The 15,092-nt window shown below is 41.9% G+C and overlaps 2 protein-coding genes across 2 annotated transcripts; both read left to right on the forward strand.

The window, feature by feature from the left end:
- The first annotated feature begins 141 nt into the window (after positions 1-141).
- Positions 142-5,744, forward strand: LOC108672584 (Down syndrome cell adhesion molecule-like protein Dscam2). The gene is made up of 5 exons (XM_018160282.2): positions 142-280; positions 1,220-1,504; positions 4,023-4,142; positions 4,719-5,078; positions 5,353-5,744. The coding sequence occupies exons 1-5, from the start codon at positions 142-144 to the stop codon at positions 5,742-5,744; spliced, it is 1,296 nt and encodes a 431-aa protein (XP_018015771.2).
- A 2,793-nt stretch (positions 5,745-8,537) lies between these two features.
- LOC108672585 (Down syndrome cell adhesion molecule-like protein Dscam2) lies at positions 8,538-11,905 on the forward strand (the record flags this gene model as incomplete). The annotated part of the gene is given in 4 exon segments (XM_018160283.1): positions 8,538-8,649; positions 9,378-9,539; positions 9,677-9,838; positions 11,621-11,905. Coding segments are annotated over 4 exon segments (721 nt in total), but the record flags the coding sequence as incomplete, so codon positions are not given.
- Positions 11,906-15,092: the final 3,187 nt, after the last annotated feature.

Here is a 15,092-nt window from a genome sequence, read left to right on the forward strand (position 1 = left end):
TACTGCCGAACACTCAGGGCGCTACGCGTGCTCGGCCAGCAATGGTGTCACTGAGGCCCGACACGAGGCTGATCTCTTCGTCCATGGTACCGGAGATGGACTAAAGACCGAGTCCCTCTCGAGAACCTCAATCTCCCCAACATGATTCTTATCGAAAGCATCGAGTTCTCTAGCATGCTTATGATCACCAGCCTCACTGCCGAACACTCAGGGCGGTACGCGTGCTCGGCCAGCAATGGTGTCACTGAGGCCCGACACGAGGCTGATCTCTTCGTCCACGGTACCAGAGGAACCATCCCGGCCGTCCACTAGCTTGTCTTGCACTAGTGGCTGCTGGTGGTAATGGATAAAACACCACCTCGTTCACCATAGCGTCTCGATATATCTTATTTAAAACACTGAATTTTCCATCCCTCGTGATTAGTAAAAAGTATTTTTTAGGCGGAAATCGAACCCGCACATGAAATGCGGTCTATAGATGAACGTCAACTTGAAGTGGACCTCTAATTATCGAATAACTATAGGAAAATAATCCAGGGTTTTAGCGTTGAATTTGTTTCCCAATCCTATCCTATTTGTTTCCAAATTCTGCGCCTATGTTGACACGATCAGGTCGTTCTGGTGTGTTATTGTGTGTTACGACGTCAGAATATTGTCATGAGATCAGATGCGCGGTAGCTTCACTTCACGAGATCGCAAGTTGACCTGGTGGTGATTTATCTTTGCCTGGCTCCACTTGAAGCTTAATGGCCCATTATCCCGCCTTGCTATATAAACATAATCATTCCCATGCTTCTAAAGGCTTCTCATTGCTTTTAAATGCCCAAAATAATGTGTGACTTATCCACACTACCGCTGCTGCTGTTTCCTCTACGACGTTTAAACTCGACGTTCTCTAATCCTTTATTAACTTAATTTTTGTTTGTCTGCTCTTTGACAAATCACGACGTTCATTAATTCAATGAATTTTGTTTATTGTTAAAATAATTTTTTTCAGGTGCTGATTATCAGTCTCGAATACGCCAGAGTCGAGTTAAAAAAATGACATTTTGAACCTCATTTTGACATTTATCGTGGCCCCTGGGTTCTTTTTACTGCTTACTGCTACTTACAGACAGGTACTGCTTACAACTATCAACTGCTACTTACGGTGACAATTCCTTCTTTTAATTTTTGACACATTTCCCACTCACATGGGTGATGATTTCTCTCATTGCAGTCCCTCCCCGATTGGGGGCGTTATCGTTCCCCCAAAACACGCATTCAGGAATGCGTAGCCAAGCAACGTGTTTCGTCCAAGAGGGCGACCTTCCCATTTCAATTCACTGGGAGCGCAATGGCATCCCAATTCAAGCTTCCCCAAATTTTAGGATTACTAAAGTCGACGATCTCACAACCATTCTTGTCATTGATAAAGCCGGCGCTGAACACTCGGGCAACTATACGTGCTATGCCTCAAATGCTGCCCAAACTGTCGCTGCCTCAGCCATGCTGTCGGTGCAGGGTACGATTTACTTATCTCATTCATTGTTACTTAGACATCCTCATCTTCCTTGACCTATACGAACTTTAGTCGATGTCTATTTCATATAATGTCTTTGATTAGACCATCCAACATTGTTTTCTTTCTAGATTTGTTCTTCGTTTCTTCTCATGAGACAAAAAAAAAGAAACAAATTTCTCGGCTTGTCTGACAAAACTGAGAAGTTTGGTTTATCGTTTCTTAGTAGAATTTGGCTGAGTCGTTCGTTTTTTTTGGTAAATGTTGATTGTCGTCGTTAGTAGCTTTAATCTAAATTGAGTTTTACGCACGTCATTAGACTGTGAAATGAGTCTCCGTGTTGCATATTATTTATCATAATTTCTCTTTAACATATCAGCATACCCTGGCATATATAAATTTTGACCTAGTGAAAAGAACAACCATTTTCTTTGTCAAGATTCATAATTATAATATACTAATATATTATATACTAATGGAATCGTGTTTTATTATTGTTGTTTATTATTACACACAGCTTCTGCATGCCATTTGAACTCTATTTGAATGCACCTCAGAAATTGCCTAAATGTCCAGATAACCAAACAAAGTACGCGGTTATTCTAAAATCTAAATGATGGTATTGAATTTTGGTACAATTGGAAATTAAAGAACAAAGAAAGCGTTGAAACTTTTATTGTTGTAGTTCCGAAAAGAGAATAGGTTCGCAGAACGAAGAACTTAAAGGAGTTAAGCGCATGCAAGCATGCAAGTTAATTCACAGCACTAAAGCATGTGACATAATCGGTTAACACCGAAGCTCCAAGGAGCCAATAACCCTTACGGGTTCCAAGCACTGGCGTAAAGCCGGTTAAGCAAGATCTTAATTAAACGAGCGAAACACAGAAGTTCTAACATGCATTTAAATGGAACAAAATAAAATGAAAACACACTCGCACAAACTCAAATTAAGTAACAGATAAGCAAGAGTTAACAAAAGTAATAATACTGTTTGAGCAAGCGGTCTTCACTCCGGTAAGGTTAAAGCAATAGTTTTCGATCGAGCTAACGAGCGTCGACTTTGCCTCCTAACACGAGACAAACGATAAGCGTATTAAACATTAACGAGTTAATTAGTTATAAATTTTAACAATGGGCCCAATATAATAAATTCGTATTTATTTATAAATTTAAAATGAATAATCGATAGAACAATGGAAAGAGAAAGATTCCACAAACTTCTACATAGTTATATATTTTCCATATGGTGTCCCCTTCTCTTATCATTGGTGGATAAATTATTCATTTTGAATTTTTACACAAATAAATACGAATTTATTGAATTGAGTTTATCATTTAGAATAACTCTGTATATCCCTTCCATTCTAATAGTTTAAGGAGAGCTAATAAACACGCGTAAAAAATGTATTAAACTGTCACAGAAAATTTTGAAACAGGAAAGTTGATTGAAACAGATTTACGAAATTTTTTTATGTAACAAATATACAAAAAATATAACTCAGTACTCACTGCAGTGAGTGACAGAGAGCGCATTTTCTCGTCGACGACAACTTGAGGTCACGGACAGACAGACGGACAGACGGACAGACAGACAGACGGACATGGCGAGCACAATAGTGCATTTTTACATAAATGTGAAAATGTGCTAAAAAGAGAAACCTATGACTTGTTACGAACCTCCGACAAAACAGTTATGGGCCACGCTTCAAGTCGCATCCATCACAGTACAAATTTAAAACCTTTTTCTCCAAGGCTGAAATCAAAATTATTACATAGCAAATGGAATATTTAACTTCAAGGAACACCTGTTTACACAGGATGTATACACAAAAAATTAGATCAGTACTCATTGCAGTGAGTGACAGAGAGCGCATTTTCACTCATCTCCGTGAAGTCATGGACGGACGGACGGACATGACGAGCACAATAGCGCCTTTTTTCCATAAATGAGAAAATTCGCTAAAAATGATTGAGATCTAATGCACTATGTCATTCCAAAGTTGTAATTACAAGTGCAATTTTAATACTTCCACGGAACATTAATTGTTTATGACACACATAAAGAGCCAGAGAAAGTTATATGCTTATTCCTTAACTTGCTTTGGTCAAAGCTTCTGCATCGCTGTTAATAGAAAATTTAAAAGTTGCATGATATTGGAAAGTTGATTGAAACATTATCAATTTTAATTTCGAGAAATCTTGGGCTTTGTAATATTATGGTTAGTTTGTTGATGAAAAATGTTATAGGATGCTATGTGTCATTCCTTTTTACTTAGAATTCGGAAACGAGACGGAAATGAATTTTATATCAAGAAAGAAGTAATTTTGATGCCTAACACTGTACGACTCAATGATCAATTACTTCAATTGTTGCGATGCCACTAGGAAAATGGAAAAAATAATATTCAACATATAACGATAAATTTTACGGAAAAATAAATTAATCGGTCACATTAATGCCCCAACTATTCAAAATAGAAGTTATGGAAACTTTGGATCTCTAATTTAATCCACTTGTCAGTTCCTCCGTCGTGGGTGTCGCCCCCCGAGGACGTGTCTGCAGCCCTTGGAGGTCTCGCTGTCGTGTCGTGCTCAGCCCAAGGCTCTCCAGACCCCAGCCTGTCGTGGAGCAGAGAAACCGGTGTGTTCCTCGTTTACTTTGGCTCGCATGCTGTCCCTCCTGACTCGTAATTCTGGTCTTACTTTACTGCATTGTACTTCATGTGTTATATAGGATATGCAATTTCTTCCAATAGTATAGTAATCCATCTACTTGTTCGTTTAAAAGGCGTATCTAATAACGCAAGCTGCAACAGTGCAGCAGTAACTGTTACTGCTATGGGCACCGTAGGAGACGACACGAGCATCTGGCTCTTTTGATTTCTGACACTCTTTTCGCAAACGTTTCTGTTTCCACCCTTAGTTTTTTTTATTGTGAATCTCTATTATTCATTTAACTCGAAAGTTGTGTAATTATTGCGGCATTTATTTATACAGTGCAATCTGATAATTAAAATATGGTGCAAACGACTAGTATGTTTTCTGCATTTCATATATGAGGCTGCGCAAAGAGGCTAAATTATTGTTTCATGAAAACTTTGCGTCATGCCTTGGTAGAAGATGTGTTTTTTATGTGGTTACTTGCCCCCTTCAAGACATTTGATCTGTGAAGAGAAACTTCAACTTTCATTCACAAGTAATCGACATTTTTTGCTAGCCTCAGGGGAATGGGCACCAGTGGACCAAATCAGAAGTTCATCTGTCGAAGAATTCGTCGCGCAATTTGAAGCCCGCGTTTCTCACCACAATCGTCTCGAGACTTTAGGAGGCTTGCAGTTCGAAGAAGATGAACCTGATTTGGACGATAAATCTTCGTATTCTGAAAGCCTGGGCCCCATGGAGGGAGAATCTCTTCACACGAACGGGCTCGGGAGTTTTGCGTTAGGCACTGTAGCGGATCTGAACGGTACGCTTGTGTTCGCCCACGTGATGGAATCTCACGAAGGCCGGTACCTTTGCAAAGCCAACAACGGCGTCGGTCCGGGACTTTCGAGAGCTATCAGCCTGACTGTGCATGGTGAGTGATTCACGGGAGTTGTTGGAAGTATTGTGAACTTCGGAAAGTTTATGATGGCCCCAAAGAGTTAAATCAATTTAACCGATAATTTTGTCTGTTTCAAATATTTTCCGGTAAAAGTGTTTCCGGATTTCTTTGAATTTTAACAGATTTTGGTTCATGAGGGATACTAAAAATTATTATTTAGTTTTGAATTATTATTAGGCATTAAGAGCATTCAAGGTCAAAAATTAGATTTGCTTTTGTGAATTATTAATTCATAGCATTTTCCCAGAGCCTCCATGGTTCCCCGACTGGAGTCGTCGCCTGGTGCGGGTGGAGGTCGGTGCTCCAGTGACGCTCACCTGCAGGGCCCACGGCGACCCTCCCCTCACCCTCTCCTGGACCAAGGGTGGGGCCCCGCTGGTCCCCACTCACAGGTACTTATCTCCTAGCAGGTACCAACTCTCCTGGACCAAGGGTGGGGCCCCGCTGGTCCCCACTAACAGGTACTCACCTCCCAACAGGTACCAACTCTCCAGGACCAAGGGTGGGGCTCCGCTGGTCCCCGCTCACAGGTACTCACCTCCTAGCAGGTACCAACTCTCCTGGACCAAGGGTGGGGCTCCGCTGGTCCCCGCTCACAGGTACTCACCTCCTAGCAGGTACCAACTCNGATACAGATAGTTACCTATTCGTAGTTACACTACTACCACCAGTTATTAATGCATTTCATGCGCATCCTAATTTTGTTCTATAACAAAGCGCGGAGCGTTCAACTCAACTGTTTGACCTGAGGGGCTCGGTTTAACAGTTGAGTCTGTTACGCTGTCAGCTACTGCAATTCAGAAGAAGAAATTAGCACAATATTTGAAGATTGAAGTAGTTGCAGCTAATACCCACAGCTAACATACTTGAAATGCAGTAGCCACGCGCTTTGTTGCGAAATCGCGGTTGTGAAGTCTTTAATAGCCTTCTGGTGAGGTTCGGCGCGAGCTAACTTCTCTCACTATAATTCATTGTGGATCTTCTGTTCTTATCATGAAACCTGTGGCATTACCGTGAGAGCTTCTTAAAATTGAAAAACTACATGAGTTAAAAAAATTTAAAATGAGGTTCTTGGGTTTGAACAAACGTGTGCTGAACAAACGTCCAAAATATTAACGTAATTAAACAAAAAAAGTACTTGTCTGAATCTAACATGTATTTTGTATACATGTTTAGATATATGTTTATTTTTTACCCCTGTTTAATTCCATATTATTCCTGATGATGCTGATCCAGTCGAGACACCGGGCTCTTTGTTGCCGACATGTTATATACAATCCATTAATTTGTGCAGACAGTCAACAGACAGGAAGCAACATAGAGGTGTTGGTTTCTGGGGCGAGCCTCAGCCACCGCGTGTCTGGTCTGCTGCCGTACACCTGGTACAGCTTCTCTGTCGCCGCCCAGAACAGCGTAGGGCGAGGACCGAGTTCTGCACCCTTACGCCACCGCACCCAGGAGGAGAAGCCGTCTGCACCGCCCACTAATGTGCAGGTCAGTCGATTGGGTTGCCTGTTGGAGACACCAACCCTGCAGCGTCGGATGGACTGGCATGGTCTTTCCATGCCAGTCCAGTTCTGGTGTATCACCTTATCAGCTGCCAGCCACACACGACAAAACATATCTTTTTAATTCGACCTACCAGCCGCCAGCAAAGAAGCCGGAAATGGTATGGCTTAGCATCGTCCGCCTACAAATGAAATAATTTTACACCAACCAAGCGAAGCGCGTTGGAGCATTCAAGCGTACATTTTCTACACCAACCAGCCGCCATTACTCATCTTCTGCATCGAATCAGCCCACGAAATAGTCGAAGGAAGATTATAAACGTTTCCCAAATTTTTGTGAAAGTGATAAAATGATTCGAGACTTTGCATGAGATTTATTGATGGTGAGTTTCTGCACATAAGGACAAGAAAATTTTGTAATAAGAGATAAAATGGTTAACATGGTATTCAAACAATATGATGCAAGAAGATAACATACAAAAGACTTCGGAATAAGTGAGATCACCGAATCATCGGAGGACCTGGGTAAATTTCGAATAACAACGTAGCGAATTTCAAGGTAAGGAGTTGGTGGTTCAGAGAGCCCCGACAATAGTTCGAGCATTACCAAGATTATCATCTTATGTTTCAATGAAACGCTTAGTGGAGGACACTTTACAATCATTGCACTCTAAGTTATTTGGCGCTTCAGTCGAATTCGGCGAGCTTTTTGCACGTGCGATACCAGCTTATATTTTCTCAATGCACTTAGGAAATGGTTTGCTCAGTTTATTATGTGGTGCGTTGTACCAGATTGTCTTGTCTATCTTTTCTCAAAGCACTCAGGATATGGTTCATTGCAGATGGTGCGCTGCACCAACCTCATGTCCATCTTTTGTGCACTAAGGATGTGGTTCGTTGCAGGTGGTGAGTTCAAGCTCTCGGTCGCTACGCGTGACGTGGCTGCCTCCGTCTCGAAACGCCTCGCATGGACGCCTCCTGGGGTACTACCTCGGCGTCCGCCTCCGCCTCCCCAGGTGCGCCTCACGCCTCACATTAATGCAACAAATCAGGCATACTTGCTACTGATGCTATCTATCTATATCCGTTATCTTGATATTTGTCATTTGAAAGAGCTAGGGTGTAGTCTGTACTGGTTGATATTTTAAATACCCCAAGCGCCTCTCGCAGCTCTAAGACGTCTCATAAGCCCTTTGCTGAATCATAGAGTTGACGTGCCTTTTGACGTGTTGACAGCACGATGGACGACGCAAGTGACGAAGGCAGCGCTTACAACTTTACGACGGTGGGCGGTAGCGATACTTCGTCAACAGCCACGCACACAATCGTCACTGACCTGCATCCTCACTCCTTCTACGAAAGCCTCGAGGACGCGTAATTTCTTACACGGTGTACTGGCGCCCCACGTCCAATGCCTCCGAAGTCTTGCCGACCAAAAGCACCGCCGCAGAAGGGCAGAAAAACTTCTTGAAGCTCGAAAATTTGAGCGACGTGCCATTGAATGTCAGTCTATTTGTAATTACAAATCATCGTTAAATAATGTTACGTGGGTGATTAAGGGCTTTTAGAAACGGATTCTGAACGATTGTCATTCGTGCTGTAAGTGTATTATTTTATTTCCCTGTCTCGCAATAGGGTACTTAATTGCAAGTAATCAAATGAAATGCATCGACCTGCCTTGCATGCTCGCCTTTCGTTGTGATCAGAGACACAGAAATGCGCGAAGTCAAAATGCTGACCGTTCGCCTATTTCCGCAATCTTGCTAACTGTGATTTTTCGGCACGCATGATTGTTTCTCCCGTTTACCCGCTCGGTGCTACGATTATTTTGAAATATATCGTGTTATAGCACCGATTGTATTTCGTGTATTTAAAGCATTTCGTGATGAATATATGCTCGCGAAATCTTCATATTTGCAGTGACATGGCAACGTCAGTTTTACCGTTTCCTGCCCTACAGGTGTGGGTGACCGCGTCGACTGTTGTGGGCGAGGGAAGAACCAGTGCGCTGGCGTCTGTCGTCCCCAGTGACACCGGTCTGTCCTTATCTATACACAATGATTATTTTTTTTTATATCTTGCTTATTGGTTATCCGTTGAAGACGAGAGAAACTTTTGCAATAAAACTCTCATTTCGTACTTAGATAAATGTATTATCTACTCTTTTGTTTTTCCCATCGTCTGAGGTCATGAAGTTAACTGTCTCACAGCTACCTAATAATAATAATTATGATAATAACTTACCTCATGCTGTCTAAGGAAATCTAATGTTAAAATTTATGAAAATTTAGGCATTTGATAAAATTAATTATTAGATTTTATGATGAGTTGGTAATGGTTAGCTGTAATGACAGTTGTAAGCGTTCCTATGTCTCAATCCCTCACTTTATAAGCCATCGTGCAGTAGATGGGAGCATTTAGTCGATGCACTATATAGTCACATTTCATTACCAAGCAACAATAATCATTCTCTCATCCACCCTTATGCAGTTGGTGCGGGTATTCCGGAGGTGAAACGAGAGAAACGTTAAATGTTAAACCCGCTATAGTTTTCCATTTATCCACCATTATTTAGTTTGTGCGGGCATGCAGGACATGCAGTGAGAGCCATTTGAAACGTTCAGCCGAATATAACCATCCTCTTATCCACCATTATGCAGTTGATGCGGGCATCTGGTCGGTGGGCGGAAGCGTGCTCGTCAATTGGAAGCAAGACGCACTCCTGCAATGCAATATAACCATCCTCTTATCCGCCATTATGCAGTTGGTGCGGGCATCTGGTCGGTGGGCGGAAGCGTGTTCGTCAATTGGAAGCAAGACGCAACCGTGCGCCCCATGGGGCCTCTCACTGCGGTCGCGGGCCTCACCTTCCGCGTGGCCTGTCCCGTGGGGGGACATCCCATACACAAAATTACCTGGCAGAAAGGTAAGACTCCTGCGAGAACTTTGAAGTCTTAATCGGCTTAGAAACATTCTGGTGCTTCATAAATAACTAAGACGTGTTATCATGCGAGTTTTTCATGTTTTCTTCATAGTTTTTGTTGACAATTCCGTGTTGCCCAGACGGGTCGCTGCTGCCGACGAGTCACCGGCAGCGTGTAGGGCAGGACGGGACGCTGGAGGTGAGCGACGTCAGGAGGGATCAGGACCAGGGCTCCTACTCCTGCACCGCCTACGACAGGCAGGGACAGTCAGACTCGCAGGAAAATTTCCTTCAAGTTGTGGGTGAGATAGAAATTTATTAACCGTTTTCAAATATAAGCCTAATTATTTCATCGAGAAATGAAAAACAAAACAGATAAAATATTGAAACTGAAAAATGTGCGATTGTTTGAACTTTTTAGCAAATTGTTAGCAATAATTGACAATAAGTTTGTTTTTTTGCCTGTTCAGCTCCTATGTAGTATTGTTGACCGCACTCCTTCACAGAGTGTCGAGGTGAATTTGACTCCCACCTTAGGAAGTCCCGCTGAGCGGAAAATATCTCAGATAGGCTTGGTTTGTAAATATAAGTTTTTACTGGATCGTTTACTTTTTTATCCAGTTTTGGAAACTAGTATTATTGAAATTGTTTCCATGCTGACAACGCGTTAACGTGTCCCTGTATCAGTGCCTCCCGAAGTGTTGCCCTTCGACTTTAGCGGTGTTCACGGTGAGGGTGAACGTGTGGGCGCGTCCTGCATCTTAAGCAAGGGCGACCCACCTATCAAGATAAGATGGACTAAGGACCGAGTCCCTCTCGAGAAGCTGAATCTCCCCAACATCATTCTTATCGAAAGCATCGAGTTCTCTAGCATGCTTATGATCACCAGCCTTACTGCCGAACACTCAGGGCGGTACGCGTGCTCGGCCAGCAATGGTGTCACTGAGGCTCGACACGAGGATGATCTCTTCGTCCACGGTACCAGAGGAACCATCACGGCCGTCCACTAGCTTGTCTTGCACTAGTGGCTGCTGGTGGTAATGGATAAAACACCACCTCGATCACCAGCCTCACTGCCAAACACTCAGGGCGCTACGCGTGCTCGGCCAGCAATGGTGTCACTGAGGCCCGACACGAGGCTGATCTCTTCGTCCACGGTACCAGAGGAACCATCACGGCCGTCCACTGGCTTGTCTTGCACTAGTGGCTGCTGGTGATAATAGATAAAACACCATCTCGTTCACCATAGCGTCTCGAAATATATCTTTAATTTAAAACACTGAACTCTCAATCCCTCGTGATTAGTAAAAAGCATTTTTTAGGCGGAAATCGAATCTGCACATCAAATGCGGTCTCTAGATGAACGTCAACTTGAAGTGAACTTCTAACTATCTAACTACCATGGGAAAATATTTTATTACAGGGTTTCAGAGATGAATTTGTTTCCCAATCCTGTAATTCTGCGCCGATGTTGACACTCTCAGAACGTCCTTGTGTGTTCTAGTGTGTAACAATGTCAAAGTAGTGTCATGAGATCGGATGCGCGGTAGCTTCACTAAACGAGATCGCAGGTTAACCTGGTGGTGATTAATCTTTGCCTGGCTCCACTTGAAGCTTAATGGCCCATTATATCCCGCCTTGCTATAAACATACTCATTCCCATGCTTCTAAATGCTTCTCATTGCTTTTAAATGCCCAAAGTAATGTGTGACTAATCCACACTACCGCTGCTGCTGTTACCTCTACGACGTTTAAACTCGACGTTCTCTAATCTTTTATTAACCCAATTTTTGTTTGTCTGCTCTTTATTGACAAATCCTGACGTTCATTAATTCAATGAATTTTTGTTTATTGTTAAAATAAATTTTTTTCAGGTGCTGATTATCAGTCTCGAATACGCCAGAGCCGAGGTAAAAAAATAACATTTTGAACCTCAGTTTGACATTTATCATGGCCTCGTGGTTCTTATTTCCTAATTTCTTGTCAACCATCACAGAAAACTGCTACCTACGGTGACAATTCCTTCTATTAATTTTTTGACACATTTCCTACAATTACACGGGTGATGATTTCTCTCTTTGCAGTCCCTCCCCGTTTGGGGGCGTTGTCGTTCCCCCAAAACACGCATTCAGGAATGCGTAGCAGAGCAACATGTTTCGTTCAAGAGGGCGACCTTCCCATTTCAATTCACTGGGAGCGCAATGGCATCCCAATTCAAGCTTCCCCAAATGTTAGGATTACTAAAGTCGACGATCTCACAACCATTCTTGTCATTGATAAAGCCGGCGCTGAACACTCGGGCAACTATACGTGCTATGCCTCAAATGCTGCCCAAACTGTCGCTGCCTCAGCCATGCTGTCGGTGCAGGGTACGATCTACTTTTCTCATTCAGTGTTACTTAGTTATCCTCATCTTCCTTGACCTACACGAACTTTAGTCTACTTTATATCTTGCCTTTGATTAGACCGTGCAACTTTATTTTCTTCCTCGATTTATTCCTAATTTTTTCTCATGAGATCCAAAAATATTAGAAACAAATTTCTGGGCTTATCTGATCAAAACTGAGAAGTTTGTTTATCGTTTCTCAGTTGGATTTGGCTGAGTCGTCCGTTTTTTTTTGGTATATGTTGATTGTCGTCGTTAGTACCTTTAGTCTAAATTGAGTTTTGCGCACGTCAGTAGATAGTGAAATGAGTCACGGTGTTGCATATTATTTTATCATAATTTCCCTTTAACTTATCAACATACCCTGGCATATATAAATTTTGATTTAGTATAAAAAACAACCATTTTCCTTGTTGAGAATTATAGCTATTACTAATGGAATCGTGTTTTCTTATTACATGCAGCTTCTGCATGCCATTTGAACTGTACTTGAACGCACTTTAGAAATTGCCTAGATGTCCAGCTAACCAAACATTATTGCGGTTATTCTAAATGATGGACCCAAAATAATAAATTCGTTTTTATTTAATTGTAATTTAAAATAAATAATCTATCCACCAACGGAAAGAGAAAGATTCCACATATTTTTACATAGTTGTAAATGTTCAATATTATCTCCCCCTAATTGTCTCCTCAGTATATACTGTCATGTAATCTGTCATGTCACAATCAGTCGTATAATAAATTTGAATCCTTCTCATATCATTGCTTGATGAATTATTCAATTTGAATTTATAGTTAAATAAATATAAATTATTGAATTGGGTCTATCATTTAGAATAACCCTGTATATCCCTTCCACTCTAATAGTTTGAGTTGAGCTAAAAAATACGCTTAAAACATTGATAAGAATTTCTGCTGTAATTTATACTGCAGTTGATTACCTATCCTTTGAATTTTAAGAACAACTTTCTGATTCAAAGAAAAAGATTCAAATTTTGGATGAGCATCCTTCCAGTTGGTCACCGGGTCCGCATTTACAGGAAAATCGCTGTTACAATTATGAGCTTTTGACATAATAAACTCTGAAGGAGTCATTTTCAAAGATACATGCCATGTATTATTATAAACTACTACTGCTTTCGGTAAAGCGACATTCCAGGAGATAGGATTTTCATTAACAATTCCCTTCACCAATTCCGCAATAGTTCTGTTTCTGCAATATGTTCCCTTCACCAATTCCTCTACAACATATTGCAAAAAACTCGCTCTTTGTTACGGCTCTAAATTCCTTTGCATTGGAGATAGGAGGATGAATCAACACGAGGAACTTTTTGCAGTATACTGGTGATCTTCAGGCGATATACAAAGTTCTCTGTACAAGGGCGCACAATTTATTATTCGCTAAAAGTCCAAGAACTCCAGGAGACTGGATCGCAACCTCAGGAGTACAACTTCGACGCGCTCTAATATACTGTCAAGAAACACACAAGTAGACAGCAAGGATACGGGTTCGAGCCGCACTACGTTGCTGATAACCAGCCGCAGTTATAATGGGTTCGAGCTCAAATACACTGCCAAAAATCACAAAAGAGAACAGCAAGAGATACGGGTACGAGCCGCATCAAGATACAAGCAACCAGCTGCAGTTATCAGAGGTACGAACCCTAATGCAATGCCGAAAGCAACAAAAGTTCGATGGCATTTACGTTCCAAAGGCACGATTATCGAGAGGTACGAGCCCTCGACAAGCCGCTGACAATTTACTCGAGCGCAAAGGTCATTGGCCCCTACGACGCGAGGGTGCGCACGCAACGGTTATTAGCAGCACCGAAACGCCGCCAGCAGCTGGTAATAACCAAGAATTCTACATACGTCGTATTTAGTTAGTCCGTTCGTGGATCCCTTGCTTACGCCTGGTATTACCAAGCGCTCTGTGGATCGGTTATGCTTTGTGAGATATTTCCATAACTACAGCAGAGTCTTAGCAGCCCAGATCTGGCTCTCTCTATTCGATTCGACTCGCACGGACCCAGTCATACTGAGCACACAATTTGCTCGCCTGGGGTAACTCGGCTAAAGTAGCTTCTCTACAATATCTCGTTTGCAGCGCAACAAAATGGACTAACCTCATAATTCATGTACAAAAGAAGATATTATAATACAATACAATATGGTAATCATAGTTTTAACCCTATGGCAGAATAATCACATGTCAATGGTCAAATAATAATAATCTAATTCTAAAGAGATCGAGGTCTGCGTCGTCCAAGACCAATGATTCCCTGAAAGGAATAAACTCGCACCCTGCTCGAGGCTAGCAGCTGTTTCGATCAATCGCGTTAGAGCTACAAGACGTTCAGCCGCACATCGAGACACTAATAACTAAATACTCTGAATTAAAAATATGATACCACAGTAAAAAGGAAGTTCTTTGCTTCTATCACGAAATGAAAAATATGTTTATGCATTACTTAGTTATAAGTTAACAAAATAATACCACGGATTCAATGAGACTCAATATTCTAGTCACTAATCTCAACAAAAGAAAGTGATCAAAAGAACGTGTTATCAAAACAATACTCCTGAAAATAAAAAAAAGTACGGTGAAACCTGTATCTCGTCACCAGAGGTGGGTAGTTGCGCGCTACATGAAGCGGCCGCTACCAGCGGCCGCGACATTTTCAGTAGCGGTAGCGGTAGAGGCGCTACATTTAAGCAATTGTAGCGGTAGCGGTAGCGCCGGCTACATATTTAAGTAGCGATCCGAGGTTTTGCCGCTACAGCGCTACCGCTACATTTATAGATAAAGCTTTTAGATTTTACTTAATAGTATTAAATATTATTTAAAACCAGCATTATACATACATAGTATAAATTACAGAATAAAACTGTACGAAAGATTTCGGTGTAATGTTGTCAACCTCAGCCTGTTACTAGTGTCAACATGTTAGTTGTTAGTCCAGAGGTGGGCAGTTGCGCGCTACATGGAGCGGTCGCTACTAGCGGCCGCTACATTTCCAGTAGCGGTAGCGGTAGCGGCGCTATATTTAAGCAATTGAAGCGGTAGCGCCCGTTACATTTAGGGCATGTAGCGGTAGCGGCCGCTACATTTAAAAGTAGCGTTGCCCAGCTCTGCCCGTCGCACACGGTATTTTTTTTAAATGTGT

Source organism: Hyalella azteca, unplaced genomic scaffold, assembly GCF_000764305.2.
Source record: "Hyalella azteca isolate HAZT.00-mixed unplaced genomic scaffold, Hazt_2.0.2 contig4046, whole genome shotgun sequence".
In the NCBI taxonomy this organism is placed as follows: domain Eukaryota; kingdom Metazoa; phylum Arthropoda; class Malacostraca; order Amphipoda; family Hyalellidae; genus Hyalella; species Hyalella azteca.